This window comes from Mizuhopecten yessoensis, unplaced genomic scaffold, assembly GCF_002113885.1.
Source record: "Mizuhopecten yessoensis strain PY_sf001 unplaced genomic scaffold, ASM211388v2 scaffold8849, whole genome shotgun sequence".
NCBI lineage: Eukaryota > Metazoa > Mollusca > Bivalvia > Pectinida > Pectinidae > Mizuhopecten > Mizuhopecten yessoensis.
The window spans coordinates 43,147-64,888 of NW_018407753.1; the positions used below are offsets into that span (position 1 = coordinate 43,147).

The 21,742-nt window shown below is 35.1% G+C and overlaps 1 protein-coding gene across 1 annotated transcript; it reads right to left on the minus strand.

Moving 5' to 3' along the window:
* Window positions 1–7,371: 7,371 nt before the first annotated feature.
* Window positions 7,372–16,377, minus strand: LOC110456811 (fibrinolytic enzyme, isozyme C-like). Its single transcript, XM_021507775.1, has 7 exons — window positions 16,330–16,377; window positions 15,260–15,336; window positions 13,620–13,786; window positions 11,555–11,630; window positions 10,873–11,071; window positions 9,265–9,404; window positions 7,372–7,581 (listed from the first exon to the last, which is right to left on the minus strand). The coding sequence occupies exons 1-7, from the start codon at window positions 16,361–16,363 to the stop codon at window positions 7,420–7,422; spliced, it is 855 nt and encodes a 284-aa protein (XP_021363450.1). The 5' UTR covers window positions 16,364–16,377; the 3' UTR covers window positions 7,372–7,419.
* Between the last annotated feature and the right edge of the window lie 5,365 nt (window positions 16,378–21,742).

Here is a 21,742-nt window from a genome sequence, read left to right on the forward strand (position 1 = left end):
AAGGCTGGAATAGTTAATTATGAAATGTTAGGGGTGAATGAGTTAATGTACTCAAAATCTGTCAAAGAAAAATACTGGATTCGTCAGGAGTTTTAGTATCATAGTTGATTGTACTTTAACTTGGATATAACTTAAGTTTTATCACAGTTTCAAAAACTTCACCAAGCAGAATATCGGAAATGCTTTTTTTTAATTTATAATTTTGTGTTATTTTGATGTTTATATTATGGCTTACTTCCATTGTTATGTAGAAGTAATATATTTTTTTGGGATTGTACATAAAACATTGTAACGGTCTATCCTTTTATATATTTTTTTTAGAGAGAGTGGGCACTATCTGACCAATTTTCTCCAGTGTTTTCTCATTTTGCTTAGCTTGCATAGTCCTCCAAGGAAATCTGATCAAATAGAATCATTCACCGTTTTTACTAGTACCGGCTTACCAGGTGCACTGAAATATTTTCTGCGATATAAATTGTCAGTTTCCCTGATGTATGTTAGAAATTTCGTTGAGTTTGTTGGTGCCATTTATCTGCATATGTTGTTTCTCTGTTTTTAATGAGAATTCTATGTTTATAACATGTAAACGTTTTCGTCATCCTGATGAACATTTCAGTTTAGTTAAAACTTGTGTTAGAAACTCTTTTCAGGTATATAGCTAGAATGATTATATGTGATATCTAAATGAAAGAAAAGTTATATAAAATGTTGATTTTAATGTACATATATGTGTATTAATTATAAGTTTTGCGAAGAAATCCTTTCAAAATGAGAGATAGTTTTAAAGACAAAGTGTTGATTGTTGCGATTTATGAATTATGAAAATTAAACACTTTTGCATATTGTTTGCACATTCCTTTACATGTATTGTACTGAAGTGATTCAGGGGTTTTAACAAGAACAGGTAGTAGGCAAAAAGCACTGGCTTAATTCTGACTTTTGACCTTTTTTCTGATATATCTCGTATGTAAATTCACAAAAGGTCTGTTCATATAGAAGTTACTGAGAAACCTGTAAAGGTAGGACCGTCCTACTTACACTTTACAATTTAAGGTTGTTACTTTGTCCTGTACATATCTCCAATACCGCTTGAGGAAAGATGTACATTTTATTACTGATATACTGTTGAATGTAAAATGTTCACTGCAGTTTAATTCTCAGCTTTCTCACCTGTTGTAATGAGGGTGGATTTATCCTTACTGTGAACTTGAGTGAACAACATAATATACTTGGTAATTAAATGTAAAGATCGAAATTAGCACTGAGCAAACAAGGATTATTCTGGCGAAGGATGAAAGTTTAACGGGATAAAAAAAAGGCTTGGTATATATATATATATATATATATGTTATATGGGGCAAAGAAGTAATTCCAACAGTGTGGACAAGTTTAGGTTGTCAAATTTTCGGAGCGATCCGCTCCTTTATCAAGACACAGTGAAACAGAACAGTTACATGTACATATACATCATATTACAAGAAGATATAACTGATATACTATAATTGAAAATATAGCTATTATATAAAACCAATAGTACCCTCGGCTAAAGACAGTCGAAGGCAGCAATTAAGCTGAGAGCATCGAGGACAAGGAACGCTGATAGTCTAAATATCAGAACGCTCGCTGGCTCTGCTCTATAGGCATGGCTATACATGTAGTTTCAATAAATCATTTCTGAAAAGAAACTCATACCTTGAGGGACTTTTAATTTATGAGAAATAATAAAGATCAAACAAACGAAATATAATCAATCACAGTGTTTTTGAGAGTAAAACAGTCAGTGGGGCTAGACTTCGACCTACATGCTGTAATTAGGTTAATGATTCAAAGTAATTCATGAAATCCTTGACGGAAGAAACATTTTGAGAAGAAAATGTTATAGATTGATCAAAAGATCTTTTGAATTTTTCCAAAGGGACTATTTCAAGCTAAGTTAAAATTACATAGTATCTGCCCCTGATAACTTTTGTTTCAGAAGTGTTACGAGATTTAAGCTGCTGTATTAACTTTTTTCAATCCCTGATACATCTGGGGTTATTACTTTGAATCATTAACCTAATTACAGCATGGTGGTCGAAAAATGGAATATCAGCCTGAAAGTATTTTTCTGAAAAAAAGGCGTATTTTTTGCATCGTAAAACTTGGGAAAGGGCATTTTCATTTTTTTTCATGTAGTGCTTTAAAAACATATTTATAATCCAGAATGTGAGTTTAATCGAACATTTTGTGAACATTTTAATGAAAAATATAGGATTTTTCATTCTTATTATACTCTATACCAAAAATTGTCATAGTATGAAGAAGTGGTGTTATTTCAAATATGTATGCAAAAAGTCAGTCCAAAAAAAGTGGTGGAAAGTATTCATTTCGCACAACAAAATACCCTGTGTACCCAGAAAGGCAAGGGCCTAAGACACCTCCCTGGCGTCCACCAAAAAATAATTACAGATAATTGGTAATAATATTCGTTGCAAGCCTACAATATACCTTTTAGTGCATGTAAGGTCACAAAGATTCCAAATTCCAATTTATTTCATCACTTGGCGTGATTGATAAAGGTATTTATTTTTTAGTAATCAATTTTGAGATCAAATGTAATTTTCTTGTCACTTTTTAGAATTTGTTCTTATCCGTTTTGTTATCATTCTTTATTACATTTCATCATCAGACTTTCGTTTTTACATTGCTTTTAGGGGATATTTCTAATCGTTTGTTAATAATCATCTCATAATGAAGAATAAATGTATTGGTGAAGGTCGCCATCGTATCTTCGCAAAATCTCGTAAATGTAAAAACTCCATAATATCAAAGCTTTTGGATATACTGATATAAAGTGTTATGGATTACACAAATGAAGAAGTTAGTATTTGCTCGAAGTGCTACATACGGTATCTGCGCAAAAGAGAATCTGAAACAGAACGTTTTGAGGATGAACCTACTAGACGTTTTCCTCTCTAAACAATCACGGACCTATTTTACGGGCCCTGTTTTCATAAAAAATGTTGTCTTTGTTTTAACAATTTGAATTTGAAGGGAAGCAAATCCACACTTCTGCAAAGACGTGCCAGGCATCAGTTAATTTTCACACATAAATTAAGGTGTTATCGTCATCACGTGTATGCTCATTTCATCTTATTGGCAATTACCTTAACCCTTGTGCACAGGTTATCCTATAAGGAAGAAACCCTTGTGCACAGGTTATCCTATAAGGAAGAGAGTCTTTGAACTCTCAATTATGAAGTAGGTCATCTGAAATAATTGATGAATTGTTTGAAGTGTCGTACATTTAACCAAAGAATCAATTAGCCTTAACTCTCATTTTTTGTCTCTTGGATGACTTTGGCTGCAAAGCTTAGACAGGTTGGTCAAAGAACACTTTCTCAAAATCCATACGTAATTTGTCCCATTTCTTCCTTTTTCAGTATAAACCAAACTACACAAAATGCTTCTTTACTGTTTTGGGTTAAGATGAAAACTGATATGCTCTTTTTGGTATTTCCATGCTTGATTCATTACAGCACGACACCAAATGATAATTATCCAATAAAATATTACTACTGCCAATGCCCAGTTGGTCAAAGAACTATGGGAATGTGTGCTCATACAAAATCCAAAACAGTTTCACCCAAGGGCTAAGAAGTTCCAACAAAGCTTGAAATAAGTTGTTTTCCTGTGAATCTAGAATCACCAGTTTGGAAACAAACTCAAAGCCTCGCATCATGTTTTTCTCCCTTCTTTTTTACAAGTCTGCCATTCGAACACATTTCATACTCTTGCATCTTGCAAAAGATTATCTGTAAACGTACGGCTGTTGATTTGTCTGTAAATATCTAATAACTCACCACAGCAAGATATTTTTACATGTATACTGTAGCATATGATCCCTTGTTTTGGTTGCATCAAAACCTTTCAATGCATTATTAGTTTGACAACATTCGTCTTTTGGGAAAAAACTCTGACTTTTTGCTAATTGCAGTTTTATACTCCTACGAAAAAACGAACCAAGTACTCATTTGAATTTTGGTTTGTGATTTTGTTGTGATAAGGGTTAGGGATACACCTCCCCAAAAGAAAATTGAAATCAAAGGATAGGCCATTTTGGACCCCCCCAAAAAACTATCATGATTCGGAATATTAGTCCCAATCTGACTGATATCGAAAATGTCATGCAGGTATCGTGTCGTCACATCAATACCCCGCTGTGTTGGCAACCCCAACAGTAATTTCTATTGAAACTTTTGAACTCTGCACAATGTTTACCACAATACATTGTGCTGAACTTGATTCACCTCTCAGGATTCTGAATATCAGTCCATTTGACTTATACCGGCAATATGAAACACATATATTGTGTTGCCATGAGGTAAAAACAATAACATTACACTGAGGGTCGAATAGTTTAGGGTTGGTATTCATGAAACCCTTTTCGTGATCGAGCATGTACTCGCAGCTCAATGCTTGTTTGTAACTCGTTTAAACCAAGTAAAACGTCCTAATTGACTATCTTGTAACTGTTTACAAGTAGTTGCTGATCGAGCTGGAGTATCAGAATGGTATCAGACATACGATCGAGTTCTGGTTTCTTCTTCTATAATGGTTTTACTAGATCTCTGTGTTAATTGAGTTCAGATGTTACTCAAGAATCTGGTTCTCTAGGATATATGTGTCCTGTTTACCAATTAATTTTGTGTCCAATGTTTCCTACCAAAGAGGATTCCGTCTTCAACTTGTCATTATGACATGATTTCGAACTAAATCGTTATCTGTGACGATGATATACATGTCCACTCCAGTTGTAGTACGTTTGTAAGCAACCTACTCTTTTAGAATGCAATTGGTGAGTTAAGCAAGTGCTTGTAATGCTTAAATTTCAAATCAGCTGGATTTTTTTTCTGGTTTCATATTATGTCAATATATCGTAGGTTCCTAATGTTGCTTTTCTGGGTTTTTTGTCACGGAGTGTTGGCGCTATAGCAAAGTTTCGTCTTTCTCAAGACTTAGTCGAACGACAGTTGTAACTTGGACTTACTGACGATGTCAGGTACATGTAATCATATGTTATATGATCTATAAGTGCCTTAAATGAAAATGATATTCTTTTGGTATTAGTTGGTATATATAACTCTAAGAACTCCATCAAGTACTTTCTTTTTCTCTTATTTCGTGATCTATCTTTCTTTCTAGCTTCTTATGTACATACTATTCAGGCTATTACTGCAAAACTACTTTCTTTTTCTCTAATTTCATGTTCTATCTTTCTTTCTAATTTCTTATACAAAGCTTTACTACATGTATGGTCAGCTAAGCTTGTTAAGTACAAAAGTACTTGTTTCCCAATCATCAGAATAAAAATGACTATGTCATTGTACATGTTAATTAACACGAATATAAAATATGGTTTAAACAGTAGTTCTAAGAATCAAGTTAAGGAAAACAAGGTCACCTCAGCGACATCACGCTATATCAGGCGAGGGCACCTTAACCCACGTGTGTTCAGTATGGAAAAGGATATTATAGATTTAGGTGTCCTAACATACTGGATGGGTGCCTTATCATGGTAATGAAAATGTATTCTACTTCGTCAATATAATTGTTTGATCTCTATCCATTTGTTTAAAACATTACACAAGCATTCAGGATTTAACCCTTTCACCACTTTAAACTATAATGGACTCATCCAAATCAATGCATGGAAGAGTTTACTGAAGTTACATAGGGGTAAAAGGGTTAACTCTATTATTCTTGTGTCTTCATTTTAAAAAACAGAAAAATATTTTACTAAAATCAACACAGAACTATTTTTTCATCGTCTTTTGGAAAAGGATGTCGCATATTTGATCAATCGAAACTGTATTTGTGCCAACTGAATAACTATAGAAATGAACCAAAAGCGTTGCATTAAAATTTTGAAAGACCAGTGAAGCTTAAAGCATTCTAAAAATAAAGACAGTTACTTTAGAAAACGTAGCCTTTTAGATAGAAATTCTGATTAATCATTATCAGCAATACTTTTGGTTTGTTGAAAGGTAAGCTCAGTATAGCACTGCCTAAGTCATTTATAGAAACACATTTCCAGACAGTTTCGCCAACATACTGCTCGCTTGGTCACTTTGCAGGACTTTTCAGGCAAGGATGGGTCTATTTCTATGTCCACTAAACGTTTTCACTGCGAATAAGTCCAGTGTCCAAGTAGGCAGGATATGCTCGCGAAGCTTACTGTCCGGTAATCTGACCCTATCCGCTGTAGTAGTGGAAGGTAGCAGGCAGTGTACAGTAGCGTACGGTGGCCATGGGAGATATTTTTGTACCATGAATAACCCATGTAATATTACATGTATCAAAGTTTTAAAACAAGATCAGCACTAAAATTGAATTTGGTTTGAGACTATATTTTTGGCCATTTACAAATCTGTGTCTACACAACAAAAGCTAGCTTTTCATGTAGTCTATTTTTGTACTCAGCCCAAAAATATTGTGAAAAATCCAGTTGAACGACCTATGCTAAAACGTGAGTATTTCTGTTACCGAGTAGGTGATATTCAATTTCAGACAGGTTTTAAGAAAAAAAATATTACTTCCGTTGGTCAAATTGTGGTTTAAAATTCATGCATTTTTGCATATTTTTTGCGTTTTTTGATGTGGTTTTCACAAGTCCCAAATCTGGGTAAATCACTTTTTGAAAAGGAAATCATTCTTCTAAAAAAATGTATTCAAATTGTAGTTTATAAATATCTCTCTCTATATATGTGTGTTGTGCAGGATAAATCCGCTATCCATGTTTATCTGGGACATACCCTTTATTTTTAGGATCAAACCATTTCTACTGTACACTGCTTTTTGACTTTGACTTATTCGACAAAATTGTATTTTATTTGCATTCTTGACCATTGTTGCCTTGACAAGCAGAAATATCAGCATTCAAAGTGAACAAGCAAGGCTGTTTTCAGCTATTTGTAAGCCCAGATTGAACGATTTCTCCGTTTCTGCAACATGTTAAACCGTAAATTGAATACAAGTACGATTTTAACTTTATATCTATAACGGGTAGTTCATAGAAGCAGACATTGATGAAGATACGTTTTAAACGGATTCATTGACACCGATACAGTTCTGTTTTACATATGTTTAATATTGTCATAACCAAACTAACGCGATTTATGTAAGGGGGTTGTTTTAGAATTCAGTGAAATTTCATAGATATCGCCTTGATGGAAAAGACTTGTAATTATCATGACTTCATAAATACTACTTAAATATATTCTTGTCTACATGCGTGCATAGGAACAAATAAATATGCATACACGCAAATACGCACGTACGTACGCATATGTATATATGTTAAGTATAAAGGACTACACACGTACAATCATAGAGGCTTGATATATCTTTACTGTTGAAATAACATGATTACAACTAAGATTACATGCTTTTCATGGCGTTTTGGACCCAGGTCCTGAAGGCGTACGTCTCGGCGTATACTGAAGGAGAGTTCGTCGGACAGCCTACCAGTCCAAATGACGTCACACCAGCAAGTTCAAATTCATTACCGACTCTACACGCCAAAGGACCTCCACTGTCACCCTGAGACGCAAACAAAAATATGACAGAAGTAAGGTCATCTTCTTCATACCATAACCATATTTAAGATAGTCAATTAAATACATTGATGACCATGTTTTATAAAGACACAGATTTTCAAAGAAAATTATAGAATTTCAAAGCACTGATAAAAACGTCTGATGATGATTAAAATATTGCTCTAATAGATCATAGACAGGTGCCTCTGTCTATAATCAACAAAGTCGGAAGCAGCAAACCCCGTCCAGTCTGTTTTTCATAAGAAGAAGAGAGGGACAGTAAAATACAAAAAGCGCGTTCAATATTGTAACAGTTACTTTTGAGATTTGTACGCAAGAATATTACTACGCAATCAAAAGGTCTGATATCCATTGAGGTTTACAATAAAAAACAACAACAATCTTCACACTATAAATTCATCTGTTTAAGAACGGTAGGCGTCCGTTTACATCACATTGTTTTCCGGGATTTCCCATTAGAATCGACGCTTCTTGCATTCACAGCGAAGAAATGGTTACGTAAATGCATGACCGAAAATGGACTTTTGGATCTCCAAATATGTTTGAGGTTTATCACGTAAAGATCACATATATTTCAAAATCTGTTAAACAAAAGAAAGAACCTTCAATATTTTGGTATTAAACTGAACTATTTCACATACTTATTCATAAAAGGAATTACTCATGAATCCTTGGCCCATCTCGAAAGCATTGGTCTCATAAATTCTTTAGAATGTAAGTAGAAGCATTTATTCTTAATCAATCACATCCTCCAAACTACATGTAGATCATCATTTTAAGCGCGTCAATTAGTTGTATACACAAACTAATAAAGGAAGTATATTGTTAGCATTGGTCGTGGCATGTAACACAGTACCGTTTAAACGTGTCACGTTGCACTCCTTTATGGATGTTAAAAAGATGAATTCGAATGTTTACATTTACGTTGAAACAACTGTTATTATATCGTTCGTTGTAGTCTCATTCGGTTCAAAATGTATCTCAAATTGTTTCAGCAAATAGCAGGATAGCTGTTAAAAATATATGTCGAATTTGTTTAGCAAATAGGAGAATAGTTGTTCAAAAAACATCTCAAACTGTTTTGGCAAATAGTAGAATTGCTTTTCAACATATACGTCTTTTTGTGAATTCGTTCTTTCCTTGTTTTGTCAAGCAGCATATGTCATTCGAAAACTTTTCGGAAATTTCCGTCACAATTTGAATTTGACGAAGCGTCATGATTGGTCCCCGATTACTCAAACAGTTTAACGGAAAGACCCGAATAGGTTTCGATTGAAAACATTTACGAGAAAAGAGTTCTAGCTGTTATTGGATCATTACAACATTTTTGGTTCTTACGGTTATCTCAGGATTGTTCAAAGGAATTGTTAATGTGTAAACATATTAGATTCATATAGGGGTATTACCAGTGATGGATATCAATTTCAACTATATGTTTGTTGACCAGCAGTCAAAGTTATCTTATTAGTAAGAATTATAACATTCTGTCGATCATTGGTGAGCTGCATTTTTTTCTGGATTTGACAAGATATTCCTGATGGGAGCATCTGATGTACATGTATTACAAATCCGTGAGGTCTGGTATTGACCAAACGTTTGTGGACACGGCCGTCATATGACCTTGGTTGTTGTGTGGACCGTGAAATGACAGCTAAGCAGTACTTACATTGCAGCTTCCTGAGGCTCCTGCGCCGTCCAGACAAATATGTATGTCTCCGTTCAGGTAATTGGAACCAATATATGGTGTGCAAACGGCATCAGTCAGTACCTTAACGTTGGTCTTCTGGAGCTGAGTGGGTAAATCACCTGTCAATGACAAATACGAATGTTGAAATATGAATTTAGGAAATGCTTTAGTAATTAGTGTTCAGTTTTGTATAATGTTCATTGATAAAATTGGTAGTATTTTAATATAAAATCTGGTTAAAAATTAAATAGAATTAATTTTTCGCATAACTGAACAATGAACTACGAAACTATCATTAGGTCAAGATAACACGTATGAATCAGTATATGACACATATGAAACCCCAATGAAGATACTAGTTTAAATATTTACTTTGATTATCTAAACGCTATAAATATTCACACTACTGAAGCTGTACCTTATTTATCCACAAGGAAAACCTTATGCTAAAACTATGCCTAGTATATTTACTTATCATAAACGAGTAGATACGGTTTATGTGGGTTGTGTGAACACCTCTGAAGAATCAACTTTAACATGAGTGTTTAATTGGCAGAAGCAATATACAACCATGCTACTTCACAACTGCAGAACCCAAGTAAGCAAACTTTCCAACGGACAAAAATGCTAATTTACAACCAAAGGTCATGTCAGAAACAGTTTAAATAACAAGGATGTAGTTCACAACTGCAGGTCACACCAAAACTGTATGAGGTCCACATCGCAAGCTGTTCAACAGATGTCAGTTCTACATTACACCTCGGGGTCACATCAGAGGAGAAGCTATTTGCTGATTACAAGATATTGCTTTAATGAAGACAAAACTGTAGTAATAACTAAAATTTGAAGTAAGACAAGGGAAGGTTAACAAGGAGATAAAACCACGTGTTTCGCATGGGTAAGGATATATATATATGTCATGTAACTTATGATAATCATTTATACCGAATACTGTTCAACAATTAAACGGTCATGTTTTACGTCTGAGAGGTATACCACTAACTCTTCAGCTAAAGACAATTTTACTTTTGCAACTGATAATATTATTAGTTATATAGTCAGTTACTGACCCTCTACAGAACCATAGAGGGTCAGTAACTGACTATATAACGAATTTATCGCATCGAGGACCCTTTTTGCTTAAAATGAAAATGATGTAATGTATAACAAAACAATATGAATATTTAACAAATTCAAATGTTTTAGTTTTGAATCGGTGAGCAATGGGCGGCCATATTGCCCTATAATGGAATCATACTGACCCTCTATAAAAAATTTAGAGGGTAACCACGTGACAGCTCTAAACCAATGGTTTTTGGACATTTTGTCCGAGGTGCGATAAAAGTTAATATACATTTTATACTGATCTGAGGGTCACACCGCAGTGCTAAATATACAAGAAAAAAATATATATATTGAAATAGATAACATTTTTCTTTCACCTCTTCAATACATTTTTTCACTATCATTTCTAGATGAATTATTTTCTCAATAATACAAACATTCATATGATACCCATGACACATACGGGCAACACGGCCATTGTTTGACTCCGCGACCGGAAGAGTTATGCAAAAGTATTCTTACTATCGCTGCTTGTTCTACCCCATCCTGTAATCACACAGTCCTCTTCATTGTAGCCTGCTAGTTGGGCGTTAGTAGCGGATGTCAAACTTATCGGTTGTTTGTTTGAGTTGAACGAAATTGAAGAACTTAACTTCATGATGGCAATATCATTTGGAAAGGCGCCTTCGCCAGTGTTTGGCGAATTTTGGAAGTTTTCGTGCTGAGGAGAACAAAGCTTGTTTTCAGTGTAAATAAGCTATACGACGTTTCAGATACTTTGTGTGCTACACAGAAAGCTTTGACATCTCGAATTTCTACGTCACTACTAGTTTGTTGCATCATTTATTTGCATTATGACGATACATTTCATTTGTTTACATATAAAATATCCGAAAAATGAATAACACTGTACGATACAGCTGTTTTAACCTTCTAGGACACATCGCTGTGGCAGGGACTTAAAGGGTGGATTTGCGAATTGGTCTGTTAAATCAGAATTGGGAATACCTTGAACTATATTTATTCAACAAATACCACTTTGTTATGAACGTAAGACACACACATGCGCTTCAACCAATACAGTTTGGTATCAAATACAGTTGCACTGTACCGTACAGCTGTTTAGTCCATTTAGGACTCATCAGTGTGCCACTACTTCAGGAAAGCTGCAGGTCAGACTAAAGTATAGTTGAAGCTGACTTACCTGCAACACATTGGATACGGAGTGTGTGGAACCTCCAGAGACGCGACTGGAACTGCCTACACGGATCGAGTACGTACTGTGACGAAAAATGTGAAATAAAGGCTGAAAGCTTCCCTAATATAAATCTCTATTTTAGAGAAAGTCGCACTCAAAGAAAACCGAATACGATTTTAATTGTTAGAAAAATTGATGACAGTGTTGACAGATAAACAGATGACAGGAATATACAACCCGGTATAATATTTATCCTTAACTCTGACATAAATCACGGGTATTATGGCTGAGGTGATATACATCTCTAAGAGAGATTACTAAAACTAAAGTCACGGGTATCATTTGTGATGTATACCTGGTGTTCCTTAAACACTGCTGTCGTTTTAAATGTTATTACTTTAAAGTAAAATGTGATATACCTCGTGTCTATAAAGACCCACTGTATATAGAAGGGTCTTGTCTATAACGACCCACTGTATATAGAAGGGTCTTGTCTATAACGACCCACTGTAAATAGAGGGGTATTGTCTATAACGACCCACTGTAAATAGAGGGGTATTGTCTATAACGACCCACTCTAAATAGAGGGGTATTGTCTATAACGACTCACTATAAATAGAGGGGTATTGTCTATAACGACCCACTGTAAATAGAGGGGTATTGTCTATAACGACTCACTGTAAATAGAGGGGTATTGTCTATAACGACTCACTGTAAATAGAGGGGTATTGTCTATAACGACTCACTGTAAATAGAGGGGTATTGTCTATAACGACTCACTGTAAATAGAGGGGTATTGTCTATAACGACTCACTGTAAATAGAGGGGTATTGTCTATAACGACTCACTGTAAATAGAGGGGTATTGTCTATAACGACTCACTGTAAATAGAGGGGTATTGTCTATAACGACTCACTGTAAATAGAGGGGTATTGTCTATAACGACTCACTGTAAATAGAGGGGTATTGTCTATAACGACTCACTGTAAATAGAGGGGTATTGTCTATAACGACTCACTGTAAATAGAGGGGTATTGTCTATAACGACTCACTGTAAATAGAGGGGTATTGTCTATAACGACTCACTGTAAATAGAGGGGTATTGTCTATAACGACTCACTGTAAATAGAGGGGTATTATCTATAACGACTCACTGTAAATAGAGGGGTATTGTCTATAACGACTCACTGTAAATAGAGGGGTATTATCTATAACGACCCACTGTAAATAGAGGGGTATTGTCTATAACGACTCACTGTTAATAGAGGGGTATTGTCTATAACGACTCACTGTAAATAGAGGGGTATTGTCTATAACGACTCACTGTAAATAGAGGGGTATTGTCTATAACGACCCACTGTAAATAGAGGGGTATTGTCTATAACGACTCACTGTAAATAGAGGGGTATTGTCTATAACGACTCACTGTAAATAGAGGGGTATTGTCTATAACGACCCACTGTAAATAGAGGGGTATTGTCTATAACGACTCACTGTAAATAGAGGGGTATTGTCTATAACGATTCACTGTAAATAGAGGGGTATTGTCTAAAACGACTCACTATAAATAGAGGGGTATTGTCTATAACGACTCACTGTAAATAGAGGGGTATTATTTATAACGACTCACTGTAAATAGAGGGGTATTGTCTATAACGACCCATTGTAAATAGAGGGGTATTATATATAACGACCCATTGTAAATAGAGGGGTATTGTCTATAACGACCCACTGTAAATAGAGGTATATTATCTATAACGACCCACTGTAAATAGAGAGGTTTGTCTATAACGACCCTCTGTAAATAGAGAGGTATTGTCTTTAACGACCCACTGTAAATAGAGGGGTCTTGTCTTTAACGACCCACTGTAAATAGAAGACTCTTGATATTCTTGCCTCCTCCGTGTCTTACTGGGTTTCTATGTGAAATAAGTCATATGAAATTGCTATCCATGACGTCATATACATGTATGCATGAATGCCATAAATTTACTCTTGAGTGGTGGCACAATTACTAGCGAATACCGTCGTCATATTACATTATCGTCTCTTAAGACAAACACAAACAAACCTCGCGCTATTTCCAACGCAGTGAGCTGCCGTGAGAACAAAGTCCTCACTAAGTATAACGGCACCACAGATGTGTTGTCCATAAGACCTCAGTGAGGCCTGCCATGGGTAGTTATTGATATAGGCGTCATCACCTCCCACGATCCTGCTCTCTCCCTTCAAATCAGCCTGAAGTGCATACAATACCAATCTTGTGTGTGAATATATCTAAACAGTATATCAAGAGTGAACTGATTTTGTTTGGATCAACGGTAACTTATATAATAAATATGTTATAAAATTCTGACACGTATAAAGATAAAGATAAAGTTTTTTCTGGGTCTTCGTTTTATTTCTTCACTTTTGGTACGTGTACCCTCCTTTAAATTCTTTTTATGTTTCAAATACTACATGTTTTAGGTTATTATTACACAAAACGATTTTGCGCAAGTTTCAGAAAAACACGAGTTTCTAACAATCCTTTACTCTTAATTTTACTGGGTTTGACGAGACATTATGCAGGATGACATAAAGTCACGCTCACTGATTTCGCCTGTGTTTATTTTTGTTATGTTTTATCTATTTAATATTCTTCCCCACGTGGTTTATTTTTCCGTTTGTTTTGATGGTCTGCAATTGTCTTTTTGTACGTCGTCTATTTCTTATTCATGTGTATAAACAATGTGGTACATTTTCCTTTTAATCTTGAAACGGGAATTGGCGTTATTAAATACCTGAAACTTTTGTTCACATTCCCAAATTTACTTTCATTATTGTGCTTATTTTTTTATTACAATATTTTTATGAGAATAGCGTATTTCGTTGACATTCTCACACGTTAGAAGGATGAGTGAAATTATCAGAACAATCAAACATACACATGTATAATGATATTATAAAGGAAAACCATAGGAATGTCTGTTATTGAATCGGAACATGATTGATACTGATTGGTTGAAAATATGTTTGTGTCGGGACATTTCATTGGACGTTACTTTCACGTGTCTCTATTGTAATATGACGTCAAAATCAACTGGACTAACAAAACTATAATTTTCGTTTATACTGGGGTTTTTTTTGTTTTGTTTTATATATATTTCATTCTCTGCCAAAATTGCAAAGCAATGCACATTTAATTGTGGTGTTTTGTATATGCTGCACTTAACGAATCTATTATTTATTGAAAACAAATATGTAAGTTATTGTTTTTATGTATGTTATAAAGTGTGATGTTTTTATTCATATGAAGATATTTGGAGGTGGAAAACAAAAACCGATGAATATATGATGTTTTGCAATAACCGACTGACCGATATCTTTCCTTTTCGGTCGAATTGAACCATTCATTTTTCAACTAGATATTATGCTTCTGTGTCTTTAATAAATGTTGAAAGATACATTTGTGTCTTCATTTGTTCACTTAGCTATATTAGGAAATGTTCAAAAACATCTTGATATTTTCGTATCACATATTATTTTCAGACTTGACAAGGACCGATTCTTTCAATACTTCAAATTATATTCAAGAAAAGGAACAACCGATCTTATCGTAGGGTGAATTAAATCAGTTGCATCAACATAAAACCGGGAAGTTTACTTTGTGTACACAAACTATTCGAAAATGAGATGCTTCCTGAACAAAGCTAAATAATATGGACTTACCTGAGTCTGCAAGGCAAGGTCGATAAGGTCCTGCCCCGGGTGGTGGGGAGTTGGAATCTCCGGGAACGCTAGGCAACCTACGATTTGAAGATGCAATGTTATGTTTATTTCCGTTTTAGTACAGGAAATGTAAAGAATGTATCAACAATTGGAATGACGTCATTGTCGAGATTGTAGGCGATGTTACCTAGGATCCCTGATGTGTTCAGAACTGCAAATTTACATACTTTATTCAGTACAAAAAGGTAATCAGTTAAATATTCAAAGCAGCGACGGGTGATGCAATAATAATTGGAGGTTCTTATAAACCGCTTTATCACAACCTAGTTCGTAGGTCGTCTCAAAGCGGTTCACAAATTATTATCCGTGGTTATAGGGCCTTTGCAACCATCCAATATATTTCTCAACTCCCTGGGGAGCATACAGCCGGAGCTGCCATTTCGTCGCTAACAGCTAGCATTCGACATATCTAGCACTGCCGATACAAATAGGTAATCAGTTATATTCAAGCAGCCACGTGTGATGTAGACAAAGTTTAAACTTAAAACAACTAAATGACACCTATGACCATTCTGCACTAATATGCAACACTATGATGCATAACTAAATATATAAACAATAGCATAATTTCATTCAATTTCCTCCTTATAATATATAATGCATATGCCATTTATGATAATTAATTATCTTACTTCACGAACATAAGATATTATGAATAAGAAATGCTTATAATGATAACGCTATGGTTTCATAACGGATCTGCAACAAAACGAGAGAAAATACATATGTAATGTCTTATGAAAATAATAATATGAACATTTTCTTACCTATTATAAACCAGGATTTACGAATGCATCAGTTATGTCATAGATAATGATATGATAATTAATAACCGATCTATAACCAAGCAAAATAAAATACGTACTGGTTGTAATAATAATTATGCATATGCATACATAATGTGTTTCGTGACAATATGCTCATTTTGGAACCAACTTACATCGTTATGGCTTATGAATAAAACACATCTCTAAATTATCAAAAATGAAATAATATGATAGTTTCCTTACCGCTGAAAACAAGACAGAGAAGCCAAACTGCCATGGTGTCGACTAACGTACTAGTGAAGATCGTATCGAGAAAGGGACCTACGGATGTATTTATACTCTCTTGTTCGGAATCCACCTGGCTCTCTCCCTCCCCTCAAGTGATCAACGTGTCAAAACGGAGTGACATAAGCACTTAATTTGATTATAAATTTGCTGCTGACATTGACTATTTAACTCCCAATTCTCCACTACAGTCATCATGTGGGCCTCTTGTGGTTGGGAATATTTTTGTGATACTATAAGATGTGTATTACGCCAGACGGGGATAAGGCGAGTGTCATCAAGAAAAGGACATATTGTGTTTTCTCATACAAGTATTCTCTTAAAGATATAAAACAATTATAAAACCGTTGTTCCGAATACCGCATACCTATTCAACAATACTTTGTTCATTTTACAACACTATTGAAGCATATGGTATAACCTGCAAACTTATGTTTTGAATATATATAACATCATATTAGATTACTTAAAATACGCGGCAGGTGACGTTTATGCGAAAATATATTAGTTTTTGCATTGCAAACTCCGGCATCAAGCTAACTGTAACATGTGCTTGTGGTTTTTGTTTTGCGTTGCTTTTTAAGTGGATGGGGTGGAGGCATTTATCTAATAAATTTGGTATTAACGGGTAATATGGTGAACTGTTTAAAACTTCTCTGACAGAATAAAACTGTTTATGTCTCTATATTTTGATTTTTGAAACAAATTATCATATTCTCAAATAATTAAAATTTGTTTTCTACCAATTAAGATTACAGACAATTTACAAGGCCAGCGCTCCTGATTACCCGATTCCACTGAGGGTGACTGGGGGTCTGTGTAAGGGGGTTTATATAATGAGGTGTCTCCTTTCTCGGGAATGTTGTATTATTGATTTGTTAAAATGTCTTTTTTGTTTGTTTGGTTTTGCGTCGCCTATTGTGCGTGTGTTTGTGTGTGTGTGTGTGTGTGTGTGTGTTTGTTTGTGTGTGTGTTTGTTTGTGTGTGTGTGTGTGTGTGTGTGGGCGTGCGTGCGGCACTACGCTAGCATTAACTTTACAAATAAAACCTTTTTGTCTGTTTAAATATGCTATTTTTTGTTTTTACACACCAGGGTTTATCAGTGTAAAAACTCGAGAACCTTTCCGAGTATGTTAATTCGCTAGTTTATTGTCTGTTTAAATACTAAAATACTAATATATTTTGCTTTCCGTGTAAACACATGTTTTTCATCCGTTCTAGTTGTCCATACAAAATATACGGTTACTTGTCGTTAATTTTTAAAGCTTTCATCCGAATAAGAACTTAATGTTCTGTACGTTATAAAACCTCTAGCTTTTGTCTGTGCATATGATAGTTTGTGTTGGTGTTACTACGCTATTTTTGTCTTTGTTATTGATTGTAGCTATACATTATTTGTAACATAGTTATTCTTGTATAAGATATAATATGAATCATAAGTCCATAAGTAAGAATTTCAATTACACAGGATTCGATAATTAAGTCATAATCATTCAGGTTCCTAATACACAGTACGGTTAATCAATACATTCACTAACCGCGTGCAGACTTTAAGGTTGTATATAACGGCAACTAGCCGGAATCATTTGATCATGTGTGTTCTGACCTTAATAAAGTGACCCTATCACAACATCCGCCACTTTGTACACATTTGGGTTACTTTACCTTTCAAAAGCTATAATTCTGCAACCAGTGTTTATAACCCGTATGTAAATGATCCGATGCAGTATAGGTCAATTAGTTCATAACTGGCTTGCAGAAACTTACCTCTCAAACGGTTCAACTAATGGACACTGATACTGGGTAACAATAACATGCATTGTTGCTCAGCAAGCCCAAATGAAAAGGTCACGAAAGGAATCTGAAGCAACTGGGGTCGCTAAAATTGCCTTGACATGTCTTTCATTAATTTAGGCAAAAGCTGATCATGTTTGGACTCCATATAAATATTGTGTATTTTGGTTTTAAGTTGCAATAACGTATTAAGTAAATTTATACTGCCTAATTTTAAATGAAACAGTGATTAATCAATGTAAGTAAAATAAAGGAATTGACAGTATGCGTACGGTTATTGAAACAAAACTGATGTTGAATAATTTAATAAAGAATTGTGATTACTGAAAATTTCTTAAAGTTCTTCATTTATTCAGAGTTGAGCTCGGAACTTATTCACTACTGGCGAGGCAAGATCGGTAACGACATTGTGTTCATTTGCTTATGCCTAGCAATTGTTCATCTTTACATAATATAAAACAGCAATGCACCTGTGCAGTGTGGAAGAAACACGATTATCCCACCCTTCACAGTTTGGTTTCCCGTTTTAACTGGGAAAGCTTGGCATGCCTCATGCAGAATAGCACGCTCTAAATTGTAACGCCATAAAAGTGAATCGCGATTTCCAAACATTTTGTAATTGAATTAATAAGTGGGTACTGAAGGATTCAATAATACTACGGCGTCAAGTAAGAGAGGCAGAATACAGCAGGATATCAGCACACAAATTCTGTCTTGATGTGTGATCAGCTGTCGTTAATGTATTATGTCTGCTATATACAGTATATGAATATCTATATCAAAACATGTGTTGTAATAGATATTTGAAAATGGTTTCCTATCTATCAATGGTCAAGATTTTGCCTATAGGAGTATCATTGCAACGTTGCCGTTTCTCCGAACGCTTTTTAGATGCTTTCCATTTAAATTTGGTTGTTTGCATTGTGCGACCTCAGACGTGAATCTGATTAACGATATATTTTCTGTGTGTGGTAACCTCCGCCACGAAGAGACGAATACTGTTCAATAACCCTGGCTATTTCGCTCAGGAACTGAATCATTTACAGTCCGAATTACAGGATCTTAGGGTTCAAGTTAATTACCAACAACAAACCATCGCCAGTCTAAAGAGTAACATGAATACCCAGAAGCATACCATGGACGTCTAGGGACAGACTATTATCAACCGATAGCACACCGTTACCAGTCTACAGAGTAACATGAGTATTCAGAAACATACAATGGACGTCCAGGGACAGACCAATATATTCAGCACACCGTTACCAGTGGTTATTCAGAAGAGGTTGTTTGAAGATTTTAACATGTGACCTTGAATATAAGTCAAAGTAATTTATTTTAACAAACTTGGTAGTCCTTCATCCCAGCTTGTTACTGGCCAACTATCATCACTCTAGGCCTCTGGGTTATTCAGAAGAAGTAGTTTAAAGATTTTAACATATTTGACCCCTGTGACCTTGAAAATGAATTAAGGTCATTTGTTTAAACAAACGTACTAGCCCTTTATCCCAGCCTGTTACTAGCCGAATATCATCATCTTAGGCCTCTCGGTTTTTCAGAAGAAGTTGTTTAAATTTTTTAACCATATTTGACCCCTGTGACCTTGAAAATGGATGAAGGTCATTTATTTGAACAAACTTGGTATCCCTTCATGCCAGCATGTTAATGGCCAAATATAAGCACGCTAGGCATCTCGGTTATTCAGAAGAAGTTGTTAAAAGGTTTTAACATATTTGACCCCTGTGACCTTGAATATAAGTAGAGGTCATTTTTTTTAACAAACTTGGTAGCACTTCATCCCAGCATGTTACTGACAAAATATCATCACCCTATGCCTCTTGGTTATTCAGAAGAAGTTGTTTAAATATTGTCATATATTTGACCCATGTAACCTTGAAAATGGATGAAGGTCATTTATTTAAACAAACTTCGTAGCTCTTCATCCAAGCATGTTACTGGCCAAATATTAGCACGCTAGGCCGTCTTGGTTATTCGGAAGAAGTTGTTTAAAGGTTTTAAACATATTGGACCTCTGTGACCTTGAATATAAGTCAAGGTCATTTATTTGAACAAACTTGGTAGCACTTCATCCCAGCATGTTACTGGCCAAACACCATCACCCTAGGCCTCTTGGTTATTCAGGACAAGTTGTTTGAAGATTTTTTACATATTTGTCCCCTGTGACCTTGAAAATACTCGAAGGTCATTTATTTTAATACACTTGGTACCCCTTTATCCCAGTATGCAACAGGCACACTATCAGTACCCTTGGCCTTTTGGTTTTTGAGAAGAAGTCGTTTGAAGAATTTAACACATTTGACCCCTGTGACCTTGAAAGTGGGTCAATGTCATTCATTTAAACAAACTTGGAAGCCCTTCATCCCAGCTTGATACACGAACAATATCAGTACTTTGGGAATTTTGGTTATTGAGAAGAAGTCGTTTGAAGATTTTAACACATTTCACCCATGTGACCTTGAAAGTGAGTCAAGGTAAGCCATTTGAACAAACTTGGTAACCCTTCATTCCAGCTTGCTACACGCATAATATCTGTACCTAATGGGAATTTGGTTATTGAGAAGAAGTCGTTTAAGATTTTAACACATATGATCCCTGTGACCTTGAAAGTGGGTCAAGGTAATTAATTTGAACAAACTTGGTAGCCCTTCATCCCAGCATGTTACTGGTATAATATCATCACCCTAGGCGTCTTGGTTATTGAGAAGAAGTCGTTTAAAGATTTTAACACATTTGACCCCTGTGACCTTGAAAGTGGGTCTAAGTCATTCATTTGAACAAACTTGGTAGCCCTTCATCCCAGCTTGCTACACGCATAATATCTGTACCTGGGGGATTTTTGGTTACTGAGAAGATGTCGTTTAAAGATTTTAACACATATGACCCCTGTGACCTTGAAAGTAGGTCTTTGCCATTCGTCCCAGCATGCTACAGGCCCATTATCAGTACCCTGGACCTTCGGGCAGGTGAGCTAATAACGGCAGTATTTAATATCTACTTTAGCCCTAGTGTTAAAATAGAGAAAGAAGATCTTGATACCATCACAAATCTTACCTCAAGAAACAAACACTGCATCATATCCGGAGATTTTAATGCCCATAATTCACTATGGGGAAGTCAGGAAAATAATATTAGAGGAGATATAATAGAAGATTGGCTAGTACAAAACGACCTAGTAGTAGTAAATGACCCAACTTAGAAACTAGGATAGACATAGGCTTAACAGCTACCTTCCCTGAAATAGCCAATTTAAAGGAATCCTGGATAACCAATGACAGTACTTAAGGATCTGATCACTATCCAATTATTTCTAATTTCAAATTCAGCCCAATCAGAAACAAAATAGAATTTCCATCCAAGTGGATATCTGGAAAAGCAGATTGGAATAAATTTCAAAATGTATGTCAACAAATAGATAAAAATCAAATTAAAAACACAGACATAGACAAATACACAAATAATTTGACCGATAAGTTAGTCGAGATAGCCACGGAATGTATTCCTAAAACAACAGGTAAAATTAAACAAAGGAAACATAATCCATGGTGGACCGAAAATCAAA